The 10,919-nt window shown below is 39.2% G+C and overlaps 1 protein-coding gene across 1 annotated transcript; it reads right to left on the bottom strand.

Annotated features, from left to right (window-relative positions):
• Positions 1-215: 215 nt before the first annotated feature.
• On the bottom strand, positions 216-10,758 carry erp44 (endoplasmic reticulum protein 44). Its single transcript, XM_061716766.1, has 11 exons — positions 10,602-10,758; positions 7,483-7,555; positions 6,063-6,102; positions 5,745-5,860; positions 3,500-3,684; positions 3,290-3,405; positions 3,024-3,198; positions 2,731-2,842; positions 2,470-2,611; positions 1,415-1,517; positions 216-1,312 (listed from the first exon to the last, which is right to left on the bottom strand). The coding sequence occupies exons 1-11, from the start codon at positions 10,659-10,661 to the stop codon at positions 1,205-1,207; spliced, it is 1,230 nt and encodes a 409-aa protein (XP_061572750.1). The 5' UTR covers positions 10,662-10,758; the 3' UTR covers positions 216-1,204.
• Positions 10,759-10,919: the final 161 nt, after the last annotated feature.

Raw genomic sequence — 10,919 nt, 5'->3', positions numbered from 1 at the left:
CATCCCCTGCTGATGCACACAGAGGATAAGAGCTGGGGCTACAGTCTATCTCAGATCAACTTTAAAATGCACCCTGAACAGACCCGAGGTCTAAGTATTTAAACGGCACGTATTTAACCTGATCTACCACGAAAACTTGTCTCGGGCCTGTTGCAGGGAAGCATCCACGCAGCATGATGCTGCCACCACCAGGCTTCAAGGAGGGGATTGTGTTAAAGGTGTTGTTTTGTGCTTTAAAAGGAAACAGAATTTAGTAATCTGAGAGCCAGGGGCTTTAGGTGTTTTCTATTAATTGGTGATGGGGGAAAAAGAAAACAAAACTCATTACATCCACTGTGGCACAGTACTGTAAAGAAAAAAAAAATGAAGGTTCTAAAATTTGTTTATAAGCAGTTTAAAAATACATCATCATCTATGGAAACCTGGAAGAGAGGGGGTGCATCTCAAAAGGCTGGAGTAGCTGAAACTATATCTTTCTCAAGCTTCAATTAGAAATCTTGCTGCTCCATTGTTCTTTACAAAGAGTTTTTCTATTCATTTTGTGTGTGCAGAGATGATATGGAAATAAAATCATGTAGTTATACCTATTTTTATAACAAATTAGACTGAAGTTGATTGTATCGAGATGCAGCCATGAGGGCAGTGAGAAGAAACAAGCATCTTCTACTAGACAGACTAAACTACCCAAAGATAACAATCTTACGACTGGAATGAGGAGACTGCTCTGTTCGTTTTTCCCAACAAAAAGCAGGGCGATGAAAAGGAAATGAATTAAATAAAGAAAACTCTGAATTTAATTTAGACCAACATTGTGATTCCAATGTAGCACATATATATTTACAAGCTCCAAAAAAAAAAAAAAAAGTAAACTTCTTTTGATGTCCTAGTGCCCCCATCCCTCTTCCCAAACACATTTTCTCTTCCTTATCCCAGTTCCTCTTAACGCAAAATAAAAACAGTATGTGGAAAAAAGTTACAGGTTATTCTGACATGGTTGTGTCACTGGATGCACTCTCCTCCTCTGTCTGCTGTTCTTCTTTTCAAATCATTTTCCTGTTCATTTTTCTCCTTATCTCTATCTTGATATCTTCAGTAAGGGTGTTGGGTGTTACTGTACTGTCCCGCTGGCCTGTCCCAACCCTAACCCCGTCCCCGACCCTGGGGCCTGGCATTGAGTCACAGGATCACTGGTGGGCCCTTTAGGTCACAGTTCATCACGATCCCTGAGGATGGTGTAGCGAGTCTCACTGGGTGCCAGCTTCTGGAACGAGCTCTCTGGAGGGTTGCTGGCTACTTCCCTGCCTGTCTCCTCCTGAACAAAAATAAATAAATACAATACATTAAAGACAATCTAAAGTTTTACATAACAAAAGACTTTCTGAGAGTCCACAGAGTGAGGATGCTGCTGACTGACCTGTCCAGGCGTGGTGTCTGTGGGATCAGGACCGTGATGGAACTCTCTGTGAAGCTTACCGGAGTGAAGATCCAAAACAAACTGTCTCAGCTTACCAGGAATGCTAAAGGGAACAAAAAAAAACTAATGTATACGCATGCAGATTTATGTACAAACATGATGGATTTAGCAGGCTTTCTTAACCACAAAAACAATTGTTTTGCTGAGTATGTGGCACTTATAAGGTGTTGCATGTTCATGAAACAATCACAATGCAGTTAACACATTAAGAAACATCAATCATTCAAAAATTCCAACACAAGCGCAGATATGCAATTACATAGCAGGTCAGAATTAACTCTTTCAGAACATATACAGTATGTTCTTCCAGATGACACACTCACACACACACACATATATATAAATACATACACAAACACCCTGTCCTAAAGTGATTACAATCTGTGTGCTACATGCAGTGGGTATGTGATGTAATTAGGTTGTGGAAGGCTAGTCAGTCCTCCGGGCTTCTGTCTATCTGATGAGACTGATTGTGGAGGGGTGCTGAGTGGTGGGGGGCAGAATAAATAAGATTAAATTAGATTAGAGTGGATTAGTTTAACACTTATTGCACATGCCAAATCATGTCACATTAGCTCCAGTGTCCTGGCCCATTCATGAAAGGCAGATTTTAGGAGGTGTGACATTTCTCTGTTGTTGAGTGCAGAGTGGATTATGGTGGCCTGTGTGTCTAACAAAATTTATTTTATGACCAAGAGTTCTCATTATGAACAATTACACACATAGATGAATGATGTCATGTAGCTCATTGAAAAAAAGGCAATAATTCCTCAAAAATATTCAAAGGAATGTTTAACATGTCTTACTGACTAGAAACTAGAATGATTTATTTAAAAATTACAAAAGCAACTACAAATATATTCGATTTATATTTGGCCCCTTTAAAAAAAAAAAAAAACAAGTCTGTATTTTTGAAATGTTGCAGTGTGGTGGGTTAAAGATGTAACAAATGTCACAGTTATATTAACATTGTTTGAAATGCCCAGAGAACTTACTTGAGGTCTTTGAAGTCCGGGAAGACGTACATGTGTCTGAAAGAGTCTATGGCAATGACGGGACAGTCAGCGGGAGTTTTCTGAATATGGAGCAGAGGATGTCTGAACTTATCACAGTCCGCATGGAGGAAGTTTATGGAACCTGAGAAGGAAACACCAACGTCATGAATGTCACCTCTGCACAACAACTGACTCACACAAAGCAACATCTCTAATAAGGATTAAAAACAAAAAAAAAATGTGACAAACTAGCACTTCTACCTTTTTCACTGATGAGCTGGCGAGCTACTTCATGTTGGAACTTCTCTAAGCTCTCTGTGTCTTCTTTTATGTGGAATAAAATCAGGAAAGGAAGTCCTTCTTCAGTCAGCTCCTGGAAAACCGACAACCAAATCACATGAGGATAAACGGACTCTGGCCTTTTTGTGGTTCAGCAAGAATACAAACAACTCCATCACTAGCCTTCAAGCTGATTCTGGGTGCAGCCGTTTACAGATCCACACAAGCATATTTATACATCTATGATTAACAAAACAAAAGTTCAGGTAACAAACCTCTCCATTTTCAAAGGTGATCTCTCTAACAAGAGGCACACATTTGTCCTGCGCCCAGGCATACGTCAGGTCAAAGTTGGTGATGGAGCCGAGATAGACCATGTCAGGAATATTTTCCCCTGCAGGTTTGTAGATCACGTTGTCTCCACTAAAGCGCTCGGACTCTGATGCAGCACTGCAACAGGAAAAGACAAGTGCACGCATGTAAACAGAATGAAAGTACTGGAACAATGACTAACAAGCATAATATGGTACTGTGTTCTCACCCAAAAGAAGCTAAGAATGTGCAGTCATCTCGAAGGATGTTAGCAACTTTTTCATACGTGTGATAGTTATCAGAGTCCTTCTTCTCAAAGTAACCAATGATATTTCTTTTACTCCTCTGTGGAATAAAAAAGTGAAACAAGTCTCAAGTTTTATTGAATGATGTTCACATTTGCTTGTTCTTGGACAGAATATGTGTCTCTGCCACTTACATCCAGCGTAATGACCTCCTCCATGGAGTGCATCTCTTTCACTGGATCGACCTGCTGCTGTCGAATGAAGTCAGCGATTGCCGTGACCGACCTCTGACCCCTGTACTCCCTCTTCATCATCATCCCATTGCGGAACAACTTCAGCGTTGGATATTTGGTGATGCGGTAGCGCTGAGCTATGTCCGCTACGCACAGAAGCAGGGGAGTTAAGCAAAGAGAGACAAATCAATTGATGAAGAACAAGAAGTAGAGTAAAAACACATGGGGATGCTTAGATGAGCAGCAGAGCTGTGACAGAGGTGGCAGCTAAATCTTAGTCTGAAAAAACTGCCCTCAGTCAGCTCTGAGCTCTGATCTCCCACATGAAAGCAGCCCCCCGCCAAGAGTAAATATTCTCTCTACACACAGTCATTGTGTGTGTGTGTGTGTGTGTGTGTGTGTGCGTGTGTGTGTGTGGCAGGTGTCAATCTCCCTGCGGGGCGTCTCTAAGCCTCCAGTCTTCACAGGAAGCAGCAGTTTTGTCATTAGTCTTCAAACAGTTTCCAGGTCATCAATAATTCTCTTTAATTTGCTCTATCTCAGAAGGCTGGGGCTTTAGTGTGGCGGGCATCTTTGTGTGTGTTTAAGCATCAGATACAGTAAAGGTATACATGTGCACATATTTTATTTCATGCTCTACAATAAACCTGGTATCAAGTTAAGGCATGTCATCCGACAGCATATACTAATTGTAACGGATATAATAGTTTGGATACTAAATTCATACAATTTTTTTAACGGATATAATAGTTTGGATACTAAATTCATACAATTTCTTTTTTTAAACACTTTTTATCACAAATGTACTGATATTAGTTGTTTGTTAGATGAATAACATATATCTCTAGTTTAAAATGTAAAAAAACAAATGGTATAGCTATGAAATTGTTATTTGGGTTAGAATGAACATGCCTCTTTAAGAAAAAAAATACATACAGCAACTTTTATTTTTAAATACTAAATGACTAAAAGTTCTACGTGTGTTTTCTTTTTGCCAAGGAGTCAACTCATCCAGGACCTGGTGCAGTCTCCAGGTTAACAAAAAAGGACTCACTAGGCTGGCCAACACGGTAAAAAAAGAAACATCTAAAGAGCTCAGCAGAGACGTACGAAAGATTATCACTGACATTTTATAAGTCATGAATGTCTGTGGGAGCCATTTACCAACCGCTGCAGAGTCCAAGACCATCAGTTCAAACATTTAAACATAAACACGGGGTATTTGAAGTTTGCCATAGTCTGGGAAGCCGTCAACCTCAGCTGAGAGGAAATCAGTTTGGATGGCCAAAAACAACCCAGCAACCACCAGGGAACAGATGTGCCATGAAATGGAAGCTGCTGGGAACAGCAGTGGGTTTTACATCACCATATTCTTATGAGGATGCCTTCCCGGAGAGAAGCACCTCCCCCAAAACAGCATGTGCAGTCATGCAGTTTTAGTTTGGCTGGTTTAGGCCATTCACCGTAATCCTGCCATCGGCTAGTGACTCAAGCGAACAAGTGCTACTATTACACCCCTGGATCCAGCTAAGAGATGGAACTTTCCTGTCAGAAAAACGCATAAAACCGGGTTCGTACTAGACCTGGGTCTGAAATAGCACCAGACACATCTACGATAACAAGAATGGAATAATAAACCTTTTAAATTGTCTTCATTCACTCAGTCTTTCAGCAAGATGGTTAAAACTTTGTTTTTAAACAAGTAGTTTCTACAGGACAATGCCTCTAAGTACACAGTTAAACCAGCTGAGAAATAATCAATTAAGCTAAAACAAAACCTCTAACTTTCCAAAGTCCTGACTTCAATTCCATCGAAAATATGAAGCCTCTGCTTCTGTAGCGTCTCTCAAAAGAATGTGGTTAAGCAGGTTAAGCATGCAATGGACTTATGACACAACAGTATACATGTTATGTTCACACTTCTTTGTTTTTATTCATGATTTTGACCGTACATAGATCTCAAACTTATTTCTTCTGCTAAAGATGTATGTTGCCCAACTACTACTACTACTGTCATTTAGCAGACGCTTTTGTCCAAAGCGACTTACATCTGAGAGAACAACACAACTATTCTGTAATCAAAGAGAACAATTCAAAGAAACCATGATGACTGTATGACGACTTCCAACAGGAACTTTTTTAAGTTAGATTTCTGTTTAGTTATCAACATGAAATGTAACTATACTGATAAGTTTGTTATACTCACAATGCTGGTCACAATCGACGCGAGCAAACACCACCTGTTTAATATCGGGGAACTCCTCCCTCACTATATTTGATGCTTCTTCAAAAATCGGATGGAGCATCTGACTGAATCGGCACCTAAAAAAAAATTGGCAAAACAATGGCATGATAACAGTGTAAATATTATGAACAAAGAATACGTTCTGTAACCGAAAGCATTCGATCTAAATTTAAGATGCCATGTGATATGTGCAGGAAGGATTTCAATTAAGAGCAGAAGTCACTTTGTAGGTAATTGATGTATAGATGTCCAATTGCAGTGAAAGAAAAAGACACTTACCAGTCAGCATAAAAATTCACTAATGCCACCCCAGCATTATCTGCAAGTAAAACATACAAAGAGGAAATAAAGTTAAACCTCAATACATGAATATGTTTGTGTTATGTTTTTCTATCATAATTGACATCGTAAATGCATGTTAAATATCCAGGGAAGAATTTAAAATTCTCCTCCTCACAAATATATCCCCAACAGGGCAAACTCCAGGTTCCACATTATGCTTCCACTTTATTTATTTGAGGTTGGTCTGTGATGACTCAAGATCCTATTCAAACAGGACGTAAGACGCTATGTCCGTCACAGATAATGCGGCCTCAAAAGAGGACCACACATTTTTAAGGAGTCACGCAGCCAGTCAGGCACGGACCAGAGCCTTTTATCAATCACTGTCATAACATTTAAATTAAGGCTGAATCTAGCCATTAGGGACTCTGTTTATGTTCTAATTAAACTTTAAATAATCTAACCAAATAAGGGGTTATGATATTAAATTGTTTTTTAACGAGCATCTTGTTCTCAGACTGCAAGCTTACTTGTGGTTCCTACCGTTCCAAAAGTAGAAAGAGAGGCAAAGCCTTTAATTAAGAGGCTCCTCTCTTTCGAAAGGAGCTCTAAGATTGTCTTCAGCATGCAGACACCCCTGCATCCCACCCTGAACAGGTCCTTATAATTTGATATATATAAAATATTCTTTCTAATGGAGGTCATGACTAGGGCTGGTGACACTGAACCAATCCTTCAGTTGTGTCGCTACACACCTCGTCTGCATGGCGGCCTCCTGTGATGTAATAGACTCTTTCCTGACTCTACTCCTCACTCTCCTTGTGTAGCTATGCCTTTACTGCTGTCATTAACTTGTCATTTCTGTCTCATATCCCTGGACTAATCTCTTTTCATGTGTTGGAGTCTCTGTTCTGTCAGCCCCTGACCGGACGAAGCAAGTGGTCACCCTTCATAAGCCTGATGGTGCTGGAAGTGTATTCCTATTAAAAGCGAGTATTTCCTTTCCACAATCACCTTATGACCAGGGGTCAGAATAAGGGAAAGGGAAATGAAGTGAAGATTTGATGCAATCTTTTGGTTTCCATAGCCAGACCGCTGTAAGCACAATTATAATTAATTGGATTGAATTGGAATTAATTAGATTATAAATTGACCATACCAAGTTAAATGCAACTGGAATGAAACTGGATTAAAACTGGAGTTATTTTACTGAAATATGCAAAACAGACTGATTTGCCTATAGTCAAATTAATTTTTTTTTCAGTTTTTCCATTTCCACCTCTTAGTTAAGTGAGTGGACCTCATATTAATGCTCAGATGTAAGAGTGGACTCCATTTTTTAATATTAATGACATTTCACCAAACATCAAACTGTTCCCTCTGGTAACTTCCGAAGGAAAAAAGTGTTATGTCTTACTTAGGATATCATCAATGTTGCCCGAGTCCAGACTGGTGATTTCTGCTTGCCCTGGAGTAGAGAGGCCCATCACCTACAGACACACAGGAATCAGACAGATTAGCAATTAATACTTTTTCTTTAAAAAAAAAAAAAAAAAAAATGAAAATGCAGATTTATATTACGACAGCTTCAACTCAGGTGACCATCAACTCCAGCAGAATAAACCTTAAATAGAGCCTTAGGGCCCCAAACACACCAATTGACTGCTTCACATAATCCTTTCAATGATGAATATAACAAGGAGCGACAGCTGCGTGCAGCGTGTATGCAGTGCTGTGGAGCATGCTTGAGTTGAGTGGACCAGCAAGGATCATTTTATCCAAAACTTTTCTTAAATTCCCCAAGTGCTCCAGGAAAATGAAAGTGTGTCATCTTTCCACTGTCTGATCCTTGGTATTCTCCCACTGCTCCTGGTACTCGGCTAAATGTATGACAGACAATATCACTGACCTGTCCTTACCAACAGAGCATCACTTGCTTTCCAGGTAACCTGATTTTCATAAAAGCACGTAGATCACTATGACTGGAGTTTTACAAACGTCTGGCATTTACATGAACAAAATGTGATAAGACACTGCAAAGTAGCAGCGTACTTTTTGGTAGCTTGAACCTTTATATTTTTTAAACAAGCACATATATTGATAAACCACAATGGTAATGGTCTAAATGTCCAAGAGAAGAATGCATGTAATAATACTGCTGAAGTGTAGATATTCAATGGTCATCTCATGAATATCTAACATAGTAACTCAAATGCTCCCCTGTTAGTTTTTCAACTTAACCTACAGTAGTCGAGAGGTGTGTTGATTTTATTGTCATTTAAGAATAACTTTGGGCAGGGCACATTATCTAAATCTCAATTTTTCATATGATCAAAATCTACAAAAAAAGGTTTGTCTTAACATACCGCTGCTGCATGGCTTTAAATACAGAAATATTTTCCACGATAAAATGTTAGCTGAAATATCATATTACACTTGCTATCATCATCCTCACATTTCACTGACATAGCCATCATTAGCTGCTGCCTGGGGAACATTATGTTTTGTAAACAGATAGATACATTCTTGTAAACATTTCTTTGCTCGGTCACTAAAACATGAATTTGGTTTTAATAATGATTTAACCATGGGGGATGTCTTAATCCTAGCACTATTTGCAGCTTCTTTAGATATGTTAATACTAGAGAGCAGAAAAAATGTTTGTTTGTTTTTTATTTAGATTTTTTACATGTTATGACAGTCACCATACAGTGAAATAAGAGAAATACTATCACTGTGGGAAACGACTGCAGAGTATAAACACAAAGGTTTGAGAAAGCATTGTAACCTGAGCAAGTTCTCTAAAATTGCAATATTTCAACACAAATGTCAGGACAAACAGTAATGCATTGTCACTCATCCTCTCTTTTTCTTCATATAGTTTACAACTGTAGTCCAATGTGTTTTAGATCCATAAACACCTACTACCACAGCCCCTGAAGTCACCCTATGCAACAGGATCAAAAACTTCTCTGTAATGGTAACAGCTTTTAAATTACGCTTCTACTTTATTTATTTGGTTTTGGTCTGTGATGACTCAAAATCCTCTTCAAACAGGATGTAAGACGCCATGCCCATCACCGATAACACGGCCTCAAAACAGGATCACACATTTTTAACCGTCATACAGCCAATCAGACAGACCAGAGCATCACTGTCATTCCCTTTAAATTAAGGCTGAAACTAGACGTTAGAGACTCATATGTTTATGTTCTAATATTCTAACCAAGTAAGGGGTTATGATTCAGCGACAGGCTCCTTCACCCTAAATGTGTGAAGGAGCTACAGAAGGTCCTTCCTCCCTGCAGCTGTGAGACTACACAACCAGCACTGCTCCCAGTAGACCACATACATAACAACCTGACAATAAATGTACATACTTGAAAATAATGTGCAATATCATTCACTGCAACGTGCAATTGTGTAAATATCAATCTGTATCTCATTTTATATACCAGTATTTTTTATTATTACTATTATTGTATATACCAGTACTGTTTATAGTGTGTCATACTCTGATATTAGTATTATTTCTATTGATGCCTCTTGTTTTGCACTATCCCCTTTGCTGCTGTACACTGCGAATTTCCCCGCTGTGGGACTAATACAGGAATATCATATCATATATTAAATCCTTCTTTAAACAGAAGTAGAAAATGCAAACATATTACATTTACAATGATTTATGAAACTAAAATGAACAAAGTCTTACTGCTTTATGCCTTAACTTACTATGTTTTAGTGCCAAGCAAAAAGATGTGCCACTGTTTGTTGTGTCTTAACTAAGGATCAAATGGACCAAGGCCGTCCTCTCTGTTAGTTCTGACACCTGTGCATTCAAACAGGTGCAGGATGACACATTATCTGTGGTTAGATAGAGTCAGACCAGTCAGACCGTGCTGGAGCCGCTGCTTGTTGTGCGGCTTATTACAGTTTTCACTTGGGCCAAACTGCGATGTTTAGTTCCGGGTTCTCAGCCAATAAGAATGAGACACAACAGAGGAACTCTCCAACCGGCGAGCATCAACCAACATTAACTTTCACTACCAAAAATACTAAACCCAATAAAATACTGATGAGCCAATGAGTTAAATATCCACAATGATTACCCAACAATGTTCTTACTTGGTGAATATTTCACTGCTGTCAAGAGATGATTGCTAACTGGACGTAACCTCAATAAGTTACATACAGTTTAATACTTTTACTTCAATTTGTAACTTTAAAAAAAGCACAATTGCCTTTTGTTTCCTCCTTTATAGATAGTTATTAACAAAAACGTAACGCTACTCGATAACAATCGAAGTTAAACCCAGCAGCTCAATAACTTGACTATGTGTTTGAATCGGTGTGTGCAATGAGGACAAAACGCATGCTCTTTGATCCTGTTGCATATACACATAATCCGCGGCCATGTGTCACTTTAAAAGCATGTTTTTCTGCGACCAGACCTTTATCAGTTAGCTCAGAGCTAACTCCCCGGCTAGCATTAGCTCACACTGGAACAGCTGTAAACGCTGAGACAACGATGCTTACCAGCAGAATAACAGTGACGAAGCTGATCTCAAGAGAGAAAGATATTGCTAATAGTTTCATTGTACGGGGTGTTTTTGTGGAGGAGATGATGCTCTGTCTTTCCAGTCGGACTCGACGCCGCTCCACTCAGGCTGCAGGAAACAAACGGCGAGCAGATCTCACGGTGACCACGGAAACGTGAGCCGCACTTCCTGGTTTACCGCTGAGCTTTGTGGGTAGTGTAGTTTCTGTCGCCGTAAAACAGGTAACGTACACTACAGTGAAAACTCAAATCATGGCGATGTCTTTTTTTTCTACTTTTTCTTTTTTTTATAACAG

The sequence above is a fragment of the Cololabis saira genome, chromosome 3, assembly GCF_033807715.1.
Source record: "Cololabis saira isolate AMF1-May2022 chromosome 3, fColSai1.1, whole genome shotgun sequence".
In the NCBI taxonomy this organism is placed as follows: Eukaryota; Metazoa; Chordata; class Actinopteri; order Beloniformes; family Belonidae; genus Cololabis; species Cololabis saira.
The sequence above is the reverse complement of the archived record's forward strand: the minus strand, read 5'-3'. Positions and strand labels throughout refer to the sequence as shown.

Excerpts from the sequence above, each read along its gene's own strand:
- erp44 (XM_061716766.1), bottom strand. The coding sequence starts at position 10,661 with ATGAAACTATTAGCAATATCTTTCTCTCTTGAGATCAGCTTCGTCACT. Across the intron at positions 3,199-3,289 it reads ACATTCTTAGCTTCTTTTGG|TGCTGCATCAGAGTCCGAGC; the intron begins GTGAGAACACAG and ends TTCCTGTTGCAG. Across the intron at positions 2,843-3,023 it reads TCACCTTTGAAAATGGAGAG|GAGCTGACTGAAGAAGGACT; the intron begins GTTTGTTACCTG and ends TCGGTTTTCCAG.